We start from the raw sequence: 24245 nt of genomic DNA, 5'->3' as shown, positions 1-24245 counted from the left end.
TCTGAAAAGAACAGAACCCTGAATTTTCTTTGTGACATTCTAAATTTGTGCGATGACANTCAAAATTAATATATATATATATCCTCCTGGTTTAAGAATAGGTTCTCCTGTCAATCTGTTTTCATTCATAGACAGTTCAAGATATATCATGTTAATTAAGCAGTAACATCAAAAGAAATAAGGGTTTAAATAGTTTTCTGTTGATTTATGTTATTGATTGATTCACAATGGGAAAATGTTAGATTTGAAAGTGCAAAAATGTGTAACAACTGTTTTTGAAGTGATTTTCGAAGAATTAAAAAAAAGGAAACAAAATGTCAATCACTATATTTAAATGAATGGTTTAGTCGAGATGTTCTAATGGATGTTAAATTCGCATTGTGTTTATGGAACAGCAAATGAAGCTTCATGTAGCAGTCATTACAATGGAAGGGTCACACTAATGGTGGTTGTACTAAAGAGCGCTGACTGTATAAATAAAAAACATTTTTTTAGTTTTTGTATTATTAAATTAGACAGTGCTATCAATAAAGTTAACTATTTAGTATTAAATTATCATTTAAAAACATTTATTCTTATTTTCAGTGTTAAGCAGGATTCTGTATTATAAACTGTAAATTGCTGAGATTTGTTTTATTACATAGTTATAAAATATTATTCAGTTATTCTAACTTAGAATGCTACTGACATAAGTCAAAAACCTTTTATTTTAGGCTTATTATTGGCATTAGAGTACTGTTTGTCTAGTTTTAACAGAGTTGTGTTCAAGCTCTTCCAATCTGAAAAGAACAGAACCCTAAATTTTCTTTATGACATTCTGAATTTGTGTGATGACATCATGCAGTCCATGTTACTTGTTATGAAACGTGGTGATGATAAAGAAAATTGTAAGATCCATAAAACTTATTTGTTCTCTCCTTTACATTTGAATATTTCTCAAAATTATTTCTTTTTAATATTTTTTTGTGTTGTTTTGTTATTGTAGGTCCATCATTTTTGGACATTGGTCAAGCTCTTGAAAATGTAATTATTTTACAAAGGGACAAAACTCAATCTAATCTTGCAATAGTAGATCAAGAAGAAATTTTAGAGAAGCCAACCACTGCAGAAGTAGAACTTGTTTTGTCATGCTGTTGGCATAGCATTAAAGTAATACCAATTCGTGATTAACTTAAGAAAAAAATTATATACATATATAATTAATTATTATGTCTCAATATGTTTTTTTGGTATTCTCTTTTTATATTTCTTTCTTTCTAATTATATTTTTTATCATTTCTTTTACACACAGTACAATATAACACCCATTCACAATAACAAAGGAAATTATTGTTATAGCTGGCTTGTTGTTTTTAGCGTAGACACATATTTAATGTTAAAATAGCAATAAAAGTGCAATAGCTTTTGACATTCCTGATAACACTGAGTGTTGATTTCAGCAGTAAGCTGCCACTAATAGAAAAAAGGGGGCATATCTGTGGTATGTGGTCTAAAAAGGAGTATTCTTTTAAATTGAACAAGATGCTTAAAAAATGGCAGAAAATTTTTTCTTTTGTAAGGTGGAAGATAAATTGGCTAGTAATTGCTCACACAAGTTTCTTTAGAAACTTAAAGGATTAAGATTGTGGGGAGTAAGGAGAAATAATGTTTGTTTTTCACTTTTCTGTATTGAGTTATTGTGAATGAACGAAATTGGTGGTTGTTGACTTCCACTGGTGAATACTTTCAATGACCGAATGCTGGCTTTGGTAAATGGCCGAAATATATGTTGGGACTAGTTAAGTGCCACTACCCGGTTTGCCCTAGATCACTGTTTTTTTAAGGGTCAGTGCTACTGCCTGGTATGCATTCAACTGGTACTCCGAACACTGATGTTTTTCCTAATCTATTCTCAGCTGATATTAAAATATCGAATAAATATAATAATATCAACAAATAAATTAATGTCAAATCGGATATTCAACATTCACCAAAATGACTGTGATTGTTGACATTCATCCATGAAAGTCGACATTCTCTTGATTTTGTTAATTCACGGTAACATTGATACCTGAAAGAAATAAAAATTTCTCCACTTTTGGTCTTTTCCTTACAGAATACAGAATTGCTCCTTTAGACGGCGGGAAAATGTTATATCCGTCTAAAAAAATTGCTACAATGGTGGAAGGCTAATAATTTATTTATCTGCATAATCTTTGATAGTGACTCTAAAACCAATCATTAGAACAGACTCCTCACAACATACCATGCTCGCTATATTAAACTTTTACTATATATTTTCTTTTAACTATTTAGTTGTGTTATAAATTTTTTATGCATGTTCTTTGTTTTATTTCTATAGTATAATTTATACATTTTATTTTTATTACTATCAAATTTTCTTGTTTTGTTATAATAAGCAATTTTAATTATTTAAATTTCCTTAATGTTCAATATACTTTATGAAAAGTAATAAATGTTAAAATGCACTGAATTATTGACAAGATTCAATATTCTTTCATTTTAGAATAGTTGCTCTCTGTTATGTGAAGTGTCTACATACTTTTGTTGTCTCGAACTAGAGACGTTCCAGAAATTGAATCATTTGAAAAGAATTGCCGAGATTTTCTCTTCCATATTAATATCAAGTCGACACAGAGTAGGTTATCTATGCTTGCTTTTAGCTACTTCACCATACAAGTTTTAAGAAAATGAAAACTAAATTTTAACAGTAAATAATGACTTATAAAAGTATAACCGTTACTTCGATTTAAATTAACAAGATTGTAGGAAATGTATCGTGAAATAAAATTATTCCTTATTTTTTATTAAAATAAAATTTCAAAAATTTTGCTCCAAAGAAATATATTTTTATTTTAAATCAGAGTTTTAATTCAAAATCATCAACAGCAAAACATAGTATCATCAAGAAAGAAAGTTTTTTTTATTGATTCATTTATGCATGTTACTTTTAACTATTGACCATAAACTTAGCTTAGAATAGAATTTAGTTCCTTTTTTGCTTTATAAAATTTTTTTTGTCTCACAGTTTTTACTTGTTTTCTAGAAAGCAAATTATACTCTGAATGAAGTCAATAGAAAGGGAAAAAATCATTATGCTAAGTTGAAAATTTATGAATTTGGTATTAGATCTTTTTTTAAAAAAAATATTAAAAAGTTATTATTAAATGAATTGATTTGGATAAAACAAAACAACATGAATAAAAGTAGAAATAATACTGCATGAACCAACAAGTTTTGATAGGCTTTTATTTATGTTAAGCTTCATTCACTTGTAACATTAACTTAACTTTTCCTTCATATAAATAAGCCAATAATAGTTATTTTCGTTGAATAAAGCGAATTTGAAATTGAGAAAAATCATTCAGGGGTTTCAAATACAGACTTTATGATCTTAGATTCAAACCCAATTATCAAAGATGTGGAGCCGTAGTTGAAGATTTTAAATATGTTTTTAATCCTATTTATTAGCTGATATTTAATCTATTTGGTAATATATTTTGATGCATGTAAAATGCAAGGCATTACCCTATCAGAATTTGAGATATAAAGCTTTGGGTATTTTAAATTCTCCATTAATTTTTTCTGACAAAATTATGCTGATACAATTCTGCATGTTAAGTAGTATACAGTTGTCTGTTTTTAAATTTCTTTTAAATAACTTTGTGCAATTTAAGTCATAAGAATTGTTCAGCACCATCTAAGTCGGCTTTCATTAGTTTAAAATGTATGAAAATTAAATTCTTAAAACTGACCAATGTCAGTTTTGAGTTACTTACTACAGTTACATACCTTGTTTAATTATTTTAGTTTAATAGCTTGAGTTGCTTTTTTCAGGGTGTTGTGGATGCTTGTAGTTTAGCATTGAATAAATTCTGTGTACAACTGCTAAAAGAAGAGAAACTTCATGATGAAATCTGCAAATACTTACTTAGTATGGTAATATTTTTTATTGATTTTATTATACAAATTAAAAAAATTATGTTGAGAAAAATTCTTTTTTATTATATTATGAATTCTATTTATGTGATTTAATGAACATTCTTTGTTTATGGCTAAATATTATGGTGTTTGGCTAAATATCTCAGATGAACTCTGAATAATCAGCATTATAAAGAAAATCACAGAATTTAGAAAGAAATTAACACCTGATGTATTACCCATGGAAACTTTATTGACTTGGTGACAAAATTATAGCTCTGGAAACTGGAGAGTTTCAAACTGATAGGACCAATGTTAATGGAGTTATGCGAGAATAATCTAGAATCATGGTGAAAATCCGGTGATTTTATCATCAAGCCTATATAAATTGGAGTGTGTCTCCCAATATGAGGGAATTCTATTTGTGACTACAAAAGTGTTTTGACCTTCGAGCTGTAAATGAATTAGTTCACTGACCTAGATCTAGTTCACTGAGATTGCGACGCCATTTGTTGAACCATCTGAAGTTTGCGGATAGATTCTTGCTATCCTTTCTGCTGTATTACACTGTTATTTTAACTGCAATTATCAAATTAGAGTGTTGATCTCTTATCATCTAGAAGTTTCTACAAATAAAATTTAGAAGTCTTAAGCCGATTTTTGTCTTCAACCTAAACAAACCCATGACCCGTGTATAATGTGAACTTCGTGTGTCTGAGTTTTTAATATCACAATTTCTTAAGATAAATTTGAAACTAAAAGCAACAAAATTTAATTGTTAATAAAAAATCGATAAAATATAATTTTTTTCTTTTATATTCATATTAATTATTTTCATGCTAATACAGGCATTACATACTCCATAGCTTTTTAGTTTTTTTTTTATTTCTGAAGTCTATATTCATTTTTATTATCTTTCTTAATGTAAAGTATTATTTTAATAAAAATACACAATTAATTATTATTTAATATCACAACAACTTGATATAAGAAAATTCTATTTATAATCTTTCTCTCTTCAGCCATTTGTACACTAATATAATAACAGGTGTACTACAATTTATTATTGAACTTTTTTGGCATTTTGGTTTTACCTAAATTTAAAATGGCTGAATAGTTTTTTATTGTCGATTGGCTTGACATATAATAAAACTCATTTTTGATATAGCCCCAATAATTGATCTTTGTGCTCTTAAGTGTATGGTCACCGCAGTTTGCCAGTCTATCCAAGAAGCGAGCTTACAGCTTTTCGTATCCCCCACCTTAAATTAACATTCCTGCACTAAAGATTGTCCATTGGCTCGGGCCCATCAAACAGGGATACCACCCAGAAGCAATGCGTGAGATCCTGTATTCAAACATGAATTTTTACTATAAAAGTAAATATAGACAAATAATCTGCGTAGTATTTGATTTAGTTTATCTTACTTTAATTTAAATCATACACTATTGAGTTAGGTTTTTTTTTTGCTTAAAAGTTTATATAATTTTAAATTAATTTAGTTTTTCTTCATACTTAGCAACATCAATTTCATTTTATAATAATGGGTATCTGATATTTTTATTTATCACAGTATTTAACTGTACAATTTTAGCTTTTGTGCAGTTAAAACATGCTCCATTTCATTCGTGAAGAGTTGAAAATGAATTTTTATTGATTCATAATAAAGATTAATACCGACAATTGCACAATGAATTTATACTTACTCTACAAACTTCAATATGTATTTGACTTTGTCTATAGCTGAGTGGAAGCTACAATTCTAGAACTGTGAACAAAGGGCAGTTTAACAATTGCATTTTTCTTTCTTTTTTTAATGACTTAGATATAGTTTTAAAGACCACCAATTAGCATAATTTCAAAAGAGAAACTGTCATTCTTTTTTAATATTATATTGAAATTAAAATTGATGTAATGAAATTATTACTATTTAGGTATTTGAATCTTTATCTGGTGCTTCATCAACCTCAGTGACCAGAAGATCTGCTGGCTTACCATCGCTTTGCCTTGCTGTAGTATCAAGTGAAAAGTCTAACATTAATGTACGGAGTATAATTTCTTTAATTATTGCATATTGTAGCTTAATGTTATTTGTATTTAATTAAATTGATAATCTGTATATTATGATTCTTTTAGAGGAGGTTGCTTCCCTACATCATAAATGCTCTGCTCAAAACTGTGAGCCTGCCTTTGCCATCCGACACCGAGATCAGTGACAAAACAGACTTGCCTCAGGCTCATGCATATCACATACTCAAAGCACTGGTGATGGAAGCAAGTTTATCTCAAGCAATTCTCCTGCACTTGGACAGCCTCATTCCTGCCTGTGTCTCGGGTTTCTCCTCTACACTGTGGCCAGTACGCAATGGTGCTTTGCAACTATTCGGTATATCACTTTTATTTGTACCTTTGTACAGTAATTTTGGAAGTTTTATCTTTTTCCTTTTGCATATAATTTCTTTACAGAGCTTATTGTAAATTTTTCTTTCTTTTTCTGTTTTTTCAAACCAATTCATTTTTTAACATTACAACACCGTTTTAAAAGAACTCTGAGCTTATTTATCATTAAAATCATTAAGCTTGATATAGAGAACTCAACAAAGAAATTAAGAAAGAAAAATAGTCTTTGGTTGAAACTGATATAAAAATGAAAGATTCATATTTACTATATTTCTATTTTAAATTTCATTTTCGAACATTAATGTAATTATAACATTATAATTTATATTATAACATTAACATTACAACATATATATTAACATTATAATTATTATAAATTTATGTAATTATAACAAAAAGTTAGTTTGAGAAAAATGCATATTATTTCTCAATTTAAATTTCATGTGTACAGCACTTGTTAATGTTTATTTATTTATCTTATTTATTTTTATTTGTTACTAGAACTATGGAAAACTAATTTTGTGTACAAGAAAATAAGTATTTCAAGCAAAATCGACATTTATTTGTATTTATGAACAGTAAATTTTTTTGTTTTGTCTTTAGATTTAAAAAAAAAGAAGATTAGAATGTTAAAATGATTTTCTATTTTTTTCCCAGGTGTTCTTTTACCTCGTATTTGTGGTCAGAAAAAAGTAGCTGAAGATGATTCTGAATATAATATGGTTTCAGCATCAGAATTGTTCTCTCGATGTCCAAGATTAGAAATGTACTTACTTCAACAGTTGGAAAAATGTGTCAAACTTCATAAGCAGGGAAAATTAAGTTCAGAATTAATTCCAATTTTATCAATTATTGTGAAATTAAATCCACCTCAAGAAGAAAATTGGTTAGATTTATTTAGTTATTTTTGGTACATTGTAAATTTTTAAAAAAAAAAAAAGTATAGTATTTGTTTCAATGTTCATACTTAAAAGGATCTCACCTAATTATTAATTATACTTATAAGATAATTATGCTTATAAATTAATTGTTCTTATTAGCCATAAAGAATGATAGATTAATATTGATTACATAGATAAAAATTATTTATATTTTATAAATTTTGTTATATTTTCTTCAATAGACATTAGGTTAATTTTTTTGTCTCCCAACTATCCATGGTAATGGGTGGAATGGCAGTGTGGGATAATTGATTTCTGCAAAATATTGCATAATTTATAATTGGAATTTTCGGATATTTTTTGATAACAAATTTTAAATTTAGCATTGCTTTAAAAATTGTGAAACATTGGGCCAAATAATAAAATGAAATGATATAATCTCACTTGGAACGCATCATGAGACAGAATTTTTAGCAGTTAATATCAGGGATTCTTTAAAATATAATGCTGGTAAAATCTTTAAAAAAAAAAAAAAGAACATTGATTTGATTAATGTAACACATTAAATGTGCCCCTACTGCATTCATACATGGCTTCCAACGAAATGTCCAAGCATCAAAGTTGTCAGGATTGACATTTTACCTAGTGTTTTTAGAGCCTTGGTGCTATGACTGTGTTAAATGGTTTTCTTTTATGAGAGATTTCAAAAGAAAAACAAGAAATCGTATAAATCTATGTAAAGGCAGTAAGGGGGCTATTAATATTTATTGCAGTCCTGCAGTGAACTGATCGTTAAGACATGGTTCCCAGCAGATCACCGAAGTCAAGCATCACTGGCTGCGGTCAGTGTGCGGGTGGGTGACAACTTGGATCAGTGTGTGTAGGGACCGAGGGTGTGCGGTATTGGTCCTCGTTAAACTGTTCTATTGTAAAGTGCTCGACTTCGCACGCGCAGGTCGTTGTGCTACCGAAGTGGGGGTGCCATCCCCTCTGCTGAGGATCAAAATTGTGATGGCATGTCTTCGGATCATCCTCAGGGATGTTTCCCAGACCGTCGCCAATAGCCCATTGTGCAGCTGTAGTGCGACGTAAATGAACAGCAACAATATTTATTGCATTGTCTATTCAGGGCACAAAGTAGTCCTTAATTTTCTTAAAAAAGAAAGTGTTATTAATTAATAAAAATTTCAATAAAATTCCTGAAATTTTTGTATTTTCCAAATTTTAATGAAGTTAACAGCAAGAATATATATTGTTTGCCTAAAAAATAAGTGAAGGAGTTTCAAATTTAGAAATTTTGTTATATGTCATGAAACAAAGTATATAAAATGAACGCCTGAGTTTTTATAGCGTGTCTAGTATGGTATTAGTTTACTTCCATTATTAAAGCCAATTACCCTTGACTTGATGGTACAAAACATTCCATGTGGGAGAAATATATAAAAAGCTCTTATCTCTTTTTTTCTCCTTCCATCACTATATCATACTAATTTTCGCAAGAGAATCCTTGTATTTTGTTACTGTGTAATGATTTCCAATATTTATACTAATTTTCTCCCACTTTATTTACATATATATATATATATGAAAAAAAATTGCATAACTTCTTTTTAAAAAAAACAATCACTTAAAAAAAAACTGTAATGTATCTACCACTACAAAAATACAATTCTAATTCACTAGTATATAAAACATGTTAACTCGATTCTATGTTGGGGCACCTTTTCATAAATGAAGGTTGACATTGTCGATAACTACTCTTCCCACATTGGTGACCCGAACGTGATGGGGTACTATTGTGGGGTACCTTTTCATAGATGAAGGTTAACATTGTCGAAAACAACTAGCCCCACAAAACACACACATAAGTTTTCTGAGAAATGTTTATTTGTTTGCTTAAGTGCAGGAATTACTGAAACTATTACCAATTGCATTTTTGCAAATTGTAATTGTTGGTATCCTGGAAGTTGCTCCCATTAAGCAGTCTACATCCTTAAATTTGGGGGCAATTGAGTCCTTAATTTTTATATTCTGGGCTTCCAGCCCTGTCTATTACTATTAACTTCTCAAATACAAATTTGTGTTTATATTATTCTTAAACTTTTCTAATGTTTGAGTACCCTTGCTTTTAATTTTCAGGACATTATTTGTGGAATTGAAGAGTCTAATGTTAGAACTGTTAGGGATCCCTGTTTGGAAAATAAGAGACCTCGTATCATCGATTTTATCTGTTGTCATAACAATTGAAGATGTTTCTGAATTATGTAAAAATATCAAACTAAGCTTAGAACAAGGCAATATAAAATGCAATTTTATTCATGGAATATTATGGACAGTTGAAAAGTTCTTTAAGCGAAACAATTTGTAAGTAGTTCACTTTTTCTAGTATATTAATAGTTTATATTTTTTAAAATTTGTTTAATCTTCCATGTGTTTAGATTGTAGTCTAAATTATACAGAGTTTTCCCAGCTATGCACTTGATCCTTACAAAATAACTGGAGAAAACCAGTTCTTTGTTGCCGGATTCCCACCATCTGAAAGTTCAGAAAATAAAAAGTGCAAAGTTAAAAACTCAAATTTCAGAGTTTTTTTCCTAAAAATTTAGATATGTTTAATATGTAATATTTTCAAATGTTTATTATCAGTGATTTTTTTCTTTGTTAAAACCGTTCGTTGAGTTTAAAAAAAATGAACTTCTTTATGTGATTGAATAGCTTTACTGATTTAAATTTTATGCATAAAATTGAACTTTGAAGAGTTTTTAAACTTATTTCAATATGTTGTTTAATTTAAGAATTTTTACCTCCTGTTTTGATGTTTATTTTCTACTTAACAGCAAGAATATATATTGTTTATCTAAAAAATAATTGAGGAAATTTCAAATTCAGAAATTTTGTTATATGTCTTGAAACAAAGTATATAAAATAAACACCTAAGTTTTCATAGCTACGTAATTAGAAGGATCTAAATTTTACATTTTATTACACTATATTGTTTTGATGAATACAATAAACAGTCAAAATGATCGGGTACTTTAAATGAATATTTAAAAATATATTTGGGTTATTTCTTTATTGAAAAATTCAATTTTATTATGTTTCATTGCAAATTAATACAAGTCAATATACATTATTGCAAGATTTAAAGCACGATAAGCATTGTTCTTTTACAATGCTGAATTATTTTATAACAGTCCTTCAACAGCCGACCCAATTTTCGGGTTTACAACCATTAATGTTCAACTCTATAGCCTTGTAATTTAAAAACCAATCCAAGAGACAAGAGAACTCCTAGATCAAGTATTAGGAGAAATTTGCCTTTGTGGTGGACTTTTCTTTGATGGAGCTAGCCTGCATTTGAGTTACATGGTGAGGAAAACCACGAAAATCACGCCTGGCAGCAAGGGGACTCTAACCCATCATCTGTCTACTACTGAGGATATTTTATGCAAGCTAGATGCAGAATTCATATGAACCAGCCATCCCTGGGATTCGAATTCGGTTCACCTAATTGGAAGGAAACGCTCTATCCTCTGAGCCACCACGCCTCGCAATGCTTAATAGAATTCTCAATGTAAAATCAAAGCTAGTAAAATTTTCAAGACAACTTAAGTTAGATTCAGAGCATATTTACAATGTGATCTTAAATTTTCTTATTGTTTTTAAGAAGGCCCTAAATTTTACATTTTATTACACTTTTTTTTGATAATAATTACTACTTAGCTGACAAAAAAGCTCTAATTTTTAATAAAAATAATTATTTTAAAGAATAAGCTTACAATTATTTGTCAAAAATGTGCAAAATCCACTCTTAATTCAATGAAATCATCCTCAAACTTTAAGTAGAATTATTGATATGGAAATTTTCAAGATTCTGCAAACTATTAAAAGAAATTGCAAAATTTTCTACAAACTAAACATATATAATCCCTTCTTGATTTTTTTAAAGCAAACCTTTTATAAATATTTTTTCAATTAGTCCAAGCATCCTGTTCAAATGTGTAAAAATTAATTCACTGAATTGATGTATGAATTATCATTATGAAAATTGTTTGGGTAATCATATTTTAAATTTTTTGGCAATTTATTTGTACTGTTATTATTTCAGATTAGCTGGCAGTGACACTGAAATTATTGATCATCTGAAATTGCTCTATAGAGTAATTACAAAAGTGCAAGTTCCTATATTAAATGCACAAATGTTGAGCATATTTATAATTTTAAATCAAAGTAATTCATATTGTTCATTGCTGGAAATCGTCAAAGAGACTCAAGGTTATGAAGAAGAAAATTATTTTAAAGTAAATATTCCATTTATAAAGTATTTGTTCTAAAGTAAAAATTTCAAATTTTTTTGTGATTTCTTAGTTTTTAAGTTATAAAAATGACTAATCTTTCAAGTAATGTGGCACACTTTAAAAAACTCAAGCTTTCAAAATGTCTAATTTCATATTATACAGGTAATATGTATTATACTGGTCAAATTTCATACTATACTGGTTATAGCAAAACTGAGTGTAAATATTTGTAAGGTAATCTAAAGTTTGCAATTGCATATATTAGTGTAAACAGAAGCTAAATCTACTTAATGTGACAACAATTAAATCAAATGATGAAAAGCAGTAATATAAATCATTCACTTTTTTAAGAAAATCATTGATTTAAACCATTAAAGTTAAGTTATAATGGTAAAGGTATTTTATCATTTTCCTATATAGATTTGTAAGTACCAATTAAAAAGTAGACTCTTTTTAAAGCAATTGAAGGATTTTAAATCTATTCTCTCTTTAAACATTTGTATGCGAAAGAATTTGTTACAGATATATATGTTATTAAATATGAAAAGGTAATATTTGGTAACTAATGTTTCTATTGCTATGGGTTTAGTCAGATATCTTTTAGTATTATATTTCTTTTAATATTATTACATCTCATATTAGCAGATTTCGATAACCCAGAAGAGTCCCTTAAAATAGCAAAAATGCCTTTGAGAACATAAATAAATAAATAAACTTATGAGCATTGAAAAGTTCTTAAAATTGGAAAAAAGAAATTCGTTATAATTAAACAAAAATTTCAATCCAAAACATTATTTCATTTTAGCAATTGTATTACTAGTGTATGTATGTTGAAAATTGTGATGCAAATCTCAATAAAGTTTGAAATAATATTAATTAGGAAGAAAAACAAACATCTGAGAAGGGCAGAATTGCAAGAGATATTGAGATATACAATATGACCTAAATTATTCCAAAAATTTCAGCCAATGAAAGTGAGCCAATACCAAAAAATTATCCTAACTGTATGAGGGAAATAATACTTTTTAGAATCTAACCTAATAAAGATTTAAAAATTTTTTTTATAAAAAACTAACTTCTATGTTTGATAGTTAGTTTAGTAATTCAAGTTAAAGTTATGAATCTAGTCAAATAAACAATAAGGGTACTCATTATTATTTTTTTTATTTATTATTTTTTTTAAATGTAGTTTTATCCCTCGTTGTTTAGGTTTTATTTATCTTTCCCTTTAGGTAGGTCGAGTACTATGTGATAAGAACCTGACTTGGTGTCGATTGAAGAGCCTCCATCTTGATGAGCTTCCTCTCTTCATTTCTCAACTGACAAATGTTGATTTGTTTATTCAAATTGAGTGTCTTCACTTTCTCTCTTCTAAACTGTTTCCTAGAGATAAAAAGGATTTATTTTCTCTGAAAGAATCTTTGCAAGGGATATTTGTAAGAATTTTTATTAACTGGCTAAGAGGACTTCATACCATGGGAGAAACTTTTCATTGCTAAATTCAACTAATTTAAAATTTAAATTACAGAAAAATTGAAGCAAACCTAGAGTTAGCTCTGAAATTTCAATTGCTGAAAGAAAATTTAAAATATCAAAATGCAAACAAATTTTTGAAGGGAGCTTCTCCATTGCATAATTAGGTTCTCATAATTTTTTTAAAAGTTAAGTTATGTTCTCATAATTTATTTTTATTTAGATATTTTAAAAATTTCTTTTCAGTATTCTAGGTTCGTCTGAACTCACTTTTCCCATATTGTAAATTTTAAGTTACTTATAGAGGTGAAAGAGAATTTGCGACGAAATATTTCTCCCATGGTATAGTGTCCTCTTAAATCTTACTCATTTGGAAAATGTAGCAGGGAATTTTGAAAATTTTATTTTGATTTTATTCTTCTATCAAAATTTGTGCTTGATACAAACCATAGCCTTTTCATGTATGCCTCATTGATGCCAGATTTACAAAGGTTTCCTAAAGGATGAATATATATATATATATAAGGGTGGCAGTTGTGCGAGCAGGACAAACAGGCACATGATTTTAAAAAAAGCATCATAATCAGAGAATGAATATTCAAGTGACACAAAACCAAATAAAGGTTAGGGAAAATCTTGTAAAATAAAACTGTAAAATATTTCCCATTAGGAAATAAGGGGATTCTCAATAATTATAATTGGTCTATTAAAAAGGTTGAGGGAAAAAGTCTTTCTCACTTAAAATAAAGGGAAGTATCAAAAATGTTAATTAATGCATAACTTGAAGCCAAAAATAGATCAAAAGACAGGATGTAACTATTAAAGTGTGAGAAAGAGCATACATATTGCATCATCTAAAGAGAGTGATAGGAATTACATCAGCCTGAACTAATTCAAGGCGCATCAGCTCTGAATAATGTAGATTTTTGATTTTTCTAGTTGTACCACCTTAGATAGTGATAGGATCTATATGTGATTATTTGAATCTTGAGTTAATAATGTTCCCTGCCTCTTTTATATGTATATATACACATTTATGTGTGATTGTAATGGTCACAATTCTAATAAACAATTCTTCACGTTTAGTACACATTAAAAATGTAAACTAACGTTTAGATTTTAGTTAAAATAAGCATAAAGAATAGGAGATCAATATTTTATACTTTAATGAAAATTGATATTTTGTGTCATAAGTGATAATATTTTTGAATTTTTTTTTAAAAAATGCTCACAAACTTTGACTTTTTGAATTTTAAAAAGGAACGGGTTAGCAAGGAGTTTTGTTCTGTGTTCAGCCTTGAATGCATGTGACTGTCCTAGAGTACTCATATGTGAAACTATAATAAGCTTTTAATGTGTTAAGTTATTATATTATGCAGTTTAACAATGAAGTCTAATACATTGCTTGTCCTCCTGTAAATTCATTTTCATTTTGAGTATATATTTTTATTTTAAATTTTTCTGATTATAATAATGAACAATTGAAATATTTAAAAAAAATAATAAAAATTTCTGGGTTTAACTTTATAAAAGCACATGCACACTAAGAGGGGATTATTTCTCTATCTGTCTTAATTTACATTTGCCAGTTTATTTAAACAAGAGCTACATGTTTATCTTACACAAAGTTTTTTATAATTGGTGTAATTTTATACATGTAGCTAAATTTGAAATTAAAAAATGAAACTGGAAAATTTTCGGTTATGGGCTGAACATATTTTTTAAAGATATTTTTAGTGATCTTGAAGTCATTATTTCCAAACATTTTAGGTATGTGTTGCTTCATTTGTTCAAAAAGAAAACCATTACAGTGTTGTTTTAGAAGCGCTGAAGCTCATCATTCTCATGTGTGAAGACTGGAGGATTGGCAAGTTGATTCTTAATTCTGAGGCCACAGAGGCCTTAGAAAAAAGCCTGATATACTTCTTAGAAACTAAGTCCAGCCTGTCAGTAGTGGCAACCTCATTAACAGCATGGTCATTCATCATCAGATTTCATATTGAAGAAAATAATGTTTCCAGGTATTTGTTATAATCATTGTGTTTAAATTCTACTGATTTGTTCTACGTGTAGTGATTCCACCAGACTTTATAAATTTTGGGCTCATAAGAACCTAGACATTCAAATGTTTGGGTCCCTTTTTGCTAAAAGCTGGTCCCTATTAAAAATATGAATCCTCTACTCGTTTACGTGTCTATTAATAAGAATATTTATAATTATGCTTTTCAGTTGTTAGACAAAACAAAGAATTTCGAAGGAAGAAAAGAATTATATTTGAGCTTTTGATTGGGAGTTGGGAACTTTTGATTGGGAGTGATATAAGTTCTGTTATAATATAGCCAATATAAATCTGTTGGTACACAATTTTTTTTTATCATCAGAGAATCACATGCCCTTATAATTGCATGTCATGCATCACTCTTTAATTTTCTTTGTCAACTCCACAATTTCTGAAATATTTGATGCGCCTTAGTGTGTAAGTGGATTCATTTTATGTGTGTAAGCCAAATTATTATCTTATTTAATCCTTTTCTTTTTTTAAATAACTGAAACTGCTTTACTTTTGAAATTTATGTTGAGCTCAAAAATCAAGATTAATCTTAATTTTTAATAAAAATATATATTATCGAGTTATAAATTTGGAAAATGGCCCTGAGGGTGTGGTTGCCGGGCCAAGCCCAACACGGCACCTCCGTCCACCAAGAAATCGAAATTGCAAGTCCCATGTATATGTTAATATAGTTTTGCCAAGGAAAGTTAAGGAACCCATGTATTGGCTATTAATTGATTAAATTTAATGCTAAAGCTCTTTTTCTTAACCTTACACATTCAAATGTGTTGGTGGTAAAGAATGCTTGAGAAATAATATCAAATTTTATTGAAAGCAAAACATCAGCAACCATATACCGGTTTCCCAATCTATTCTAATGTGTTGGCAAATGTACAGGGAATCTCTGAAAAAATTATTTTATTTTGCACTCAATTCAAGGTTGTGGTATAAAAAGATTACATATTATATTAAATGATTTTTATTAACTGAGAAAATTATTAAATAAGATAATAATTTAAATGTTAGGAAATATGCTACACATATTTCAGCATGACACATATATTTATAGGAAATAATTTATACGTGCAACAAAGATTTCTTTTTTTAAAAAAATTGATAACTGTGCAGATAACCATGTGCAGAACGATGAACTTGATTTCATTTCTAAGCAGTTTTGAAACATCACATGATATTCGGCATTTGTTTCAGGTAAAATAAACGTGTTTATTTTTTATTTCATTTTTTTCTGAAATTATTTTTCAACGAGTAAGGAATTTTCATAAAATAGTTTTAGCATGGTGAACTTTTGCTTTTCCTTGTTTCCTTTTTTTTTTCAATCTATCATTGTGTGTAAAAGGAACAAGATATTTTTGGAGAAATTCCAGTACATGTGTTAAGATTTGAGGACATTATCTGTCCTTAAAGAGTTTAGAAGTTTTTGAGGATAACTAATGAAGTTTGGACCGTCCTGAAGATTTGAAGACATCTGGTCACCCTATGTATATGTCTCTTCAACAAAATTTATGAAGTGCTTTGATGATGTGCCAATTCAACAAAAGACTGCATTTCTTAACTTTAAATAGTAATTCAATATTGAAAATTTCTTAATTAGGTTAATAAGTATTTCAAAAATAAGCAGTCTTTTTTTTCTCCTTCATATTCATTAAGTATATTTAAATGTTTAATCATGTATTGAAGTAGGAAATGCTGATATAACTATTTAATTTAGTAATTAACTTTGTTTTCAGACATTCTTTAAGTTCATGGATTAAGCACTTCCACTCATTTTGTCATGCTCGAAGCCCTGATCTGCTGAGAATGCAGGCTGCTCATTCTGTCACTGCTCTTGGCATCACATTAGACAACCATCTCATACAGATGCTCAAAACTGATCATGAAACAGCATCTTCTTTGCTTATCAAGTTAGTTTCAGATCCAAAACTTGTATTATATGTAACCTAAAATTAATTATACTCCAATTACTAAAATAAACTGTGGAGATGCCACTAGACTTTGTGCGAAACATTTTTCAGGAGGCCTTTTAAATATTCACTTTTTGTTGAATCCTTACAAAAATATGCCACTTGAAATTATGTTTGATTATGAACGATATAATCGTATGATCAATTTTAATAAATAAGTTTAAAATGGATTTTTGTTTTTTCTCAAATTTTGTTCCTGAGAACATAATGGCTTCATTTTTTTCTATTATTATTATTAATTTTAATTTACTTTCCAAATTTTTGATTTTCGTTTCGTTTTTATAATTGGTACATGGTGCCTTGGTTTGTGATCCCCGCTTATTAATCAGAAAATGAAATGCTAAATATATCTTATATTCTAAATTTTAAGAGTTTCTATGATTAGAAAAAATTGATCTATAAATTCATAGAATATTCTATCTTATTTGTGTGAATAGAAAGTTGAGACTAAAAGCTTTTTACAAGGGAAGTAAATAAATTTTCAATACCAAAAATAAATTTTTCACAAAAATCAAAATTTTTATAAATATATAAAAAAAAATTGATATCTCAGTCAAGAGCCTGATCATATGCCCTGCTTTTTCTCCCCGTAAACGACTTTTCAAATTAATATTATATTTGTTGTCCTCAAATACTTATGTATGTTTCTTTAACAGTCTGTGTGAAGGTTGTTTGCTTCTACTTCAAGATGAGGACGAAGATATAAGAAATAAAGCTTGTTTCTTCCCATCAAATCTTCAACACAAATATCCAGTAAGTAATTTGAGGAAAAATAAATATATTTAAATTTTACTATAGTGGAACTTTTATGAAAGACCAACACAACAGAGCAACTAAGGACACCTTTTTAGCCACCGATTTTTATCCTATCAATTTAATATTAAAAAATCCTCTTAGAGCCACTCAGGTTTTTTTCTTCTTTAGTAGATGAACAAAAAAACATTTTGTAAACCTATGAAAGAAGCCTTCATTTTTGTATGAATTTATGTTAATGAATTTGACAATAAATAACTGAAACATTTATTGTCATAACTGAAACTAAATTGTTTTTACTGTAAATGGTCCATCTAAGTCCTTTTTTCAAAATATAAATGGTCCTCTAAGTTCTCTCTTTAACTACAGAAGGTCTCTTTTTCTCCGCTAAAATGTGTTGTGTGCCCTGATGACCTCACTTAATGACCTTGAACTGGTGTAAATAGGAGTCAGAATAGCAGAGAATAATAGTTAGGAGAGTAATACTAGTGGATAATTAGAAAACAACACTTTTAGTGGATTTTTAAGAGTTCAAAATAAAAATTTCGAACAATTAGTATATATTTTTCAGATAAATGTTTGGGCAATTGTTGAAAATTCTAAGAGTGAATACCATTTAAGGACCAATTTTTTAGAAAGCAACGGACAGTTGCTTCCATAAAATTTCCTCATATCATATTCTTGAATGATTAGAAGAAAAACTGACAGAATTTGCTTTTTTAAGGTACTTATGCTATAAAAAATAATTTGAATCTCGTGACATTTTGAGTCACAATGACTTGAGGCAATTAGGCAGATAGTAATATTAGATGCATAAGTAGGTATAAATCCAAAATTATACTTTTTTATACTTAATGATTCCCTTATATTTTCTGAACAACTAGTACTATCAACTTGGTTCTGGTATCTTTCGATTTAGAATAAAAATAGGAAACAAACACCTCTTGCATGGATAGAAAGTTTCACCTTGACCCTCCTTTCATTAAATTCAAGATGGCAGCTAAAGCTTACCTAAGGGAAAAGAGTTAACTTTAGTTATTCTTATTGAAGTCAAACCTCTATTTCTAGCTTTCTCCTAATTAGTTCCATATTCAACTAAGGAAATTACTTATTACTTTTTACATATTGTTTATGAAGCATTGTTTAAATCATTATTGGGTTACGGGTTCAAATCAGTATAAGTTTGCAGCTTTGTCAGATTTTCTGTGCTGTGATAAAAAATATAATAAAAATATTATTATTTAAACATTCTGGTTTACTAAGAAGCAAGCAACTTTAGATTAACGGCTGAATAAGTAATATTGATAAATATGCATGGAAATACCTAGAGATTCTTGATACACTATTTCCCTCTATTGCTTAACTTGGCTGAAACTATTAGCCTGAATTTTATTTCTCAAATTAAGTTGACTTAAATCAATTGTTATAAAGTATTAAATAAATTTGTCCTTACTGGTTAAAAATATTTTTGACAAATCTGAACTTCATTTTATTCTAAAATGAAAGGAATCTGCAATTCTTCCTTTACCACCCAGCAGCTAAACTGAATAGCAACTTAATATTGATGTTTCAAGCATGAGACTTATTAATAATTTAAAACAATTTAAAAAAGTTCAGTGGTTAACTTTTCAAGCATTGGATTTATTGAGTCTTTATTTTGTTTCAGATCACATCTCTGCAGTTTAATGTATGCATTAATGTGAGTTGATTTTACTTTATGTTCTCTCTGTATAACATAATTGAAATTTATTTGAGTGATTTCATTGTATCTTTGAAAATAATGAGGAATATTTTTCCCAAAATAATGTGGAATATACATGTGGTAATATAATGTGGAATTCTGTATAATATATTTTTCAGAAAATGATGTTTATGATTTTATAATTTGTTGCCAGCATAAATACATTGCTCCGTTTTGTTACCTCTTTTATAAATTCAACAGTCATACCTTTTATAAGAAATGAGGAGCCTGGTACAATAACAAGAAAAGTCCAAATTCACAAATTGCTAGTAAAAGAGCAAAATAAAATTTAAAAAGAAGAAGAAAAAAAACTCAATATGTTTACTTAGTCTCTCTCTATGCTATTAACCACACAAAATAGCACTGATTTTACATGGGTACTTAATTCTTGTGGTTTGCAGTCGAAAATGCAATAAAATTATTTAGGGAATCCTTCATTTCTCAAGTTTTGCACTAGTTTTACTCTACAATGCACAAAAAATAGAATACCTCTGAAATAACTCTTTATCTAACAATCAGATTTTCGTGTACTAAAACGCAATGATGGTTCAAGGGTTAGACATCCAATCCTTCAATATGCTAATTAATGAAGGCAGATGATATTTTAAATTATGAAAATAAACTATTTTTTAAAAAAATGTAAGCGTTTTTTTTTTGTTTTTTTTTACTGGTTTATGATTTTTAGAATTTTAATCTTCAATTGGAGAAAATATCCTAATGGTTTAGTCAGGATGATAGACAATAGTTAGATGTTGATTTAATTTTTGTTGTTATTTTAATTTTGTTTATAGTTTATAAATTTCATAATATGAATACATTGTGTGTTATCTTGATGTATTTTAGATCATTTTAGAGCACATGTTTGAATGTCTATCTTTTCATGACTATTTTTTGAAATATTTGTGGAATCGTCTTCAAAATTATCCAAGTTTTGTGAAAATCTTGAGAGGGGCAGAGAAGTCTGTGTAAGTACTGTATCATCAAATTTTGTTTTTTATGTATTCTTGACTCCTTTTGTGACCAGCTTTTTCAGCCTCGAAATGAAGGAAATTAAAAATCATTATTAACTTATTCTGTCAATAGGTGTACCCACTGAGTCAGGTACAACTGTTGCAGGCTAGTTTCAGACTGAGCGATTTCATTATTATTTTTCATTCGTAGGTTTGCAGTGTTTTCATTACAGAAAAAAAATGGGGGAGAATTTCTCACCCTTTCTCAAAAACAGAGTGAGATTTCAAAAAGTTAAGTAAGATTTCTAAAAATTAAAAAAGCTCGAATAGACTTGGAAAAAAATTATTTCTTTAAGGGTGTTCTGCTGTTCGCACCGGTTCTGAACAATACTGGTAAATAGGAAAGCTAGATAACAAGGACCAATGCTCAAAATAATGAAAGATCAAGGAAGAAAAGTTAAACGGATTTTATTCAAAATGGCAAAAGACAAAATTTTTAATAAAATTCGCTCATTTTGAAATTGATTAATAGAGTGCACGAACTTCTCGCGTTAATAATTTTTTATTGCAAAAAAGGAAAAAAATATGCGAGATTCTCCCGCTGTAGTGAAAACACTCGTTAGCAGCTTTGTATACTTAACACCAACACTTTATATTTCATATTTTTACTTTCAAATGACCAGATTACATTTTAAGACAAATCTTTAGTTTAAATAGTCCAAGCAATAGAGCTCAAAAATTATTGCTACCTGGAAAAATAACAGTAGTTTTTATTTTTTTGGGTTACTGAACAATCTTTATTTTACAGCCCTGATTTTTTCTAACAAAAACCTGGAAAAATCTAGATTTTATGTATAGTATTTTTGGTTTATGAATTTTCGACAAATACTAAAAAAATTCTACAAATTTTGTGCCTACAATATGACTAGTAGATAAATAAATCATAGAATTATGAGTATGGGAAAATGACTATAGAATTAAAAGGATTTCTCTTAGTACTTGCTTAGAGAAAAATTATTAATAGATGTGTGGAACAAAAGAAAAAAAAGTGTAAAATTCTTTTCTGGGTCTAGTAATGTATGTAAAATAAAATATTTTTGCTTCAAATGTGAGAACTCACCTCCCCATAAACATAATTTTTGTTAAAACTTCCTTAAAATCATAATTTTTAAAACCTTTATCATTTTATTCATTATTATTTTAGCTTCTTTTTCATTTTTATTCAATTGAAATTTGAAGTAATGCTTTCTTGTTTCCCCTCATTGATTTACATCCAGTTCCTAAGAAAGCAGTTTACCCCTTCCAAATTACAGGAAAGCGAACTGCTCTGCTTTCTGTAAAAGTTTTAATAAATTGGTAGCAGATTTAATGTTAATACCTGTAGAATAAGGATAATTACTCCTACTATTTAAAAGTGTCACTACAAGATAACTGCAATAAAGTTTCATTCCATATGATAATTTGAATTTTTGATAGGTAGTGGTGGAAAAATTACTTAAAATGGAAAATGCTAAACTGAAAATAACTCAAATTTCACCACCATTAGAAAATATTTTATTACAACATGGAGCAAGTTGGCATCTCTGAAATAAGCGTAATTTTCTTCAAAACTTTATTTAAATTATGATTTTAAATATCTTCTTTTTTTTTCATTTTCATGCAAATAAAATTTAATGGATATTTCTAGTTTTCATTGTAATGAGCTTTTTTTAAAAAAAATTTTAGCTATCAAAATTTAGAAAATGACTCTTAACATTTTGATGCAAATGAAAAGTTTGCACAAACAAAAGTAATAATCTAACAAAGTAATAGAATTGGAAACAGAAAAGTTTTGTTTAGCAAGTTAAGTACGAGCTTGACCCTGATCTTTTGGATTTGTATGTTACTTCTATCTCATAGTGCTGATGTAAGACAATATAACACACCAAAAGAATAAATATGCACAGATATGTAAAATATCACATGAGCATAGTGCTGGTTTAAAATACTATTAGCATTTTTACTAAATTTGGGTTAAAATCTCTTTTTCAAACTGACCACTGGATGTTTTCCTCTACAGGTAGAACAAATGTGAATTAATTTCATGCCATACTAAGAATTCCTTTGCCTTAAGATTTGGTTAGCTTCAAAATTACTATCCTATATAATTGTACACTGGGAGTTACAAACCCAATTTAGATTGCTCGGTGCCAGTTAATTGTTATAATATGTATTAAAATAAAGTATAACAACTGTATAATTGAATGTTCAATTGTTTTTTATTTCAGTAAAACAAATTTGTTTGAACAAGAGTATGTGAATGTTTATGCTGAACCGCTACAACTGCTATTGAAGCATCGAGACCTTTTTCTGGTAATGTTGCTCAGATTATTTATTTCAGAAACCTAGAGTTTTAAAAAAAAATTATTGACATATTTAGAATTTTTTTTTTTCTTTGTCTTTAATGGACTAAAAAAATTTTTTTTTACATATTGTATATGTATTCATTTACTCAAGAAAAATTCAGATCATTTTAGAAATTTTATTTTTTTAAATAATAATACTGATAAAAGGATAGAAATTCATCATAAAGAAGACAAAAAAAAAATTTTAATTCAAAATAAATAGAAAAATACATTTTGTTGAGTTCTTATTTATCTAACTTAATCAAGAAACAGTCGGTTTTAAAATTGGGAAGCTGATTTTTAATATTCTTGAAAACATTCATTAAGTACTTTCTTATGTTAACAATGTGACATTATAATATGACTTTAGTTTCATTAAGATGATTTTATACTGATTAAATGTCTAATTAACTATTAATGCTTCAAATTCTGAGTATTTATCTAATTAAATGTAAATGCATTTTTTTAATTTAATGCCTAAACATTTTCCAAATGTTTAAACTGGTTGCCTTTGCATTTAATAGAAATTTATATCTTATTCTTTCTTTAATGAAGCTCTTGTTCAATGACTAATGAAATTTGTAATTTTATTTGCGTCATCTTTACTATTTCATTGAATTTTTTTTACCATTACCATTTTTTAAAGGGACGTTTCGTAAAAAATTTGTATTTTACAATAATGCATAGGTGTGAAACACTAGAGAATAGGTGTGCAAGCTAATTTAAATTTTTTTTTAATTGTTGCTTGATTGGGCAAAAGTGATTACTCAATAAATTATCAATTTCTAGCGACTAATTAATGCAATTAAGAGACATCAATTTATGCTCAAAGCGGTTTTATTGCAGTAACTATTAAATGTTATTTGTTTTAATGTTTAGTCTTAATTTTCCAGAAAGCTATGAAATCGCTGCATGATAAAGATTATAAAGCTTGGACTGATAATGTTCAGCTGTTCCTTTTTGATACAAAAACTGAATTACAAGATTTGGTACAGTTCCTTTCTGAAAATGATTTTTCAAAGCTAAGTATGTTATTTTTTCCAGTTTAGAATTTATTGAATTTTTAAAATGAATTTTTTTTTTGGATGTGGTCATTATTATATATTATGTGGTTATTATTATATATTATGTGGTTATTAATCAATATATATCAAACATTAAAAGCAAGATAATAGTCATTGGTATGTAAATTATGATAATTAGGAACCTTACATATTTTTTGTGATCGTAAATTATTAATATACTAGGAGGCTCCGCCCCCTGCTCGCCAACCCCGAGAATTGCTACGCAATCCTATGTGGTTCACGCCGTGAACCATGGCTCGCTGCGCTCGCTCACCAATGAACACAATGTTCTAGCACAAAGACATAATATATTATCATCAAAGACATAGTATTTTATATTCAAAGAC

General features: G+C 28.2%; 1 protein-coding gene across 2 annotated transcripts in view; it reads left to right on the top strand.

The window, feature by feature from the left end:
* The window catches only part of LOC107446349 (tRNA (32-2'-O)-methyltransferase regulator THADA), a 46416-nt gene that overhangs the window by 19296 nt on the left and 2875 nt on the right, over positions 1 to 24245 (top strand). For both annotated transcript variants that reach the window (XM_071177937.1, XM_043048659.2), the window contains exons 14-30: positions 714 to 887; positions 986 to 1149; positions 2507 to 2638; positions 3838 to 3939; positions 5857 to 5964; positions 6059 to 6308; positions 6980 to 7208; positions 9343 to 9567; positions 11312 to 11504; positions 12734 to 12937; positions 14745 to 14995; positions 16773 to 16946; positions 17663 to 17759; positions 19426 to 19458; positions 20344 to 20465; positions 22718 to 22802; positions 23728 to 23860. In XM_071177937.1, coding sequence (XP_071034038.1) covers positions 714 to 887; positions 986 to 1149; positions 2507 to 2638; positions 3838 to 3939; positions 5857 to 5964; positions 6059 to 6308; positions 6980 to 7208; positions 9343 to 9567; positions 11312 to 11504; positions 12734 to 12937; positions 14745 to 14995; positions 16773 to 16946; positions 17663 to 17759; positions 19426 to 19458; positions 20344 to 20465; positions 22718 to 22802; positions 23728 to 23860 — 2676 coding nt within the window. The remainder of the gene's footprint in view (positions 1 to 713; positions 888 to 985; positions 1150 to 2506; positions 2639 to 3837; positions 3940 to 5856; positions 5965 to 6058; positions 6309 to 6979; positions 7209 to 9342; positions 9568 to 11311; positions 11505 to 12733; positions 12938 to 14744; positions 14996 to 16772; positions 16947 to 17662; positions 17760 to 19425; positions 19459 to 20343; positions 20466 to 22717; positions 22803 to 23727; positions 23861 to 24245) is intronic.

The sequence above is a fragment of the Parasteatoda tepidariorum genome, chromosome 1, assembly GCF_043381705.1.
Source record: "Parasteatoda tepidariorum isolate YZ-2023 chromosome 1, CAS_Ptep_4.0, whole genome shotgun sequence".
Classification (NCBI taxonomy): Eukaryota; Metazoa; Arthropoda; class Arachnida; order Araneae; family Theridiidae; genus Parasteatoda; species Parasteatoda tepidariorum.
Note: the sequence above shows the minus strand (reverse complement) of the source record. Positions and strands in the feature narration are given on the sequence as shown.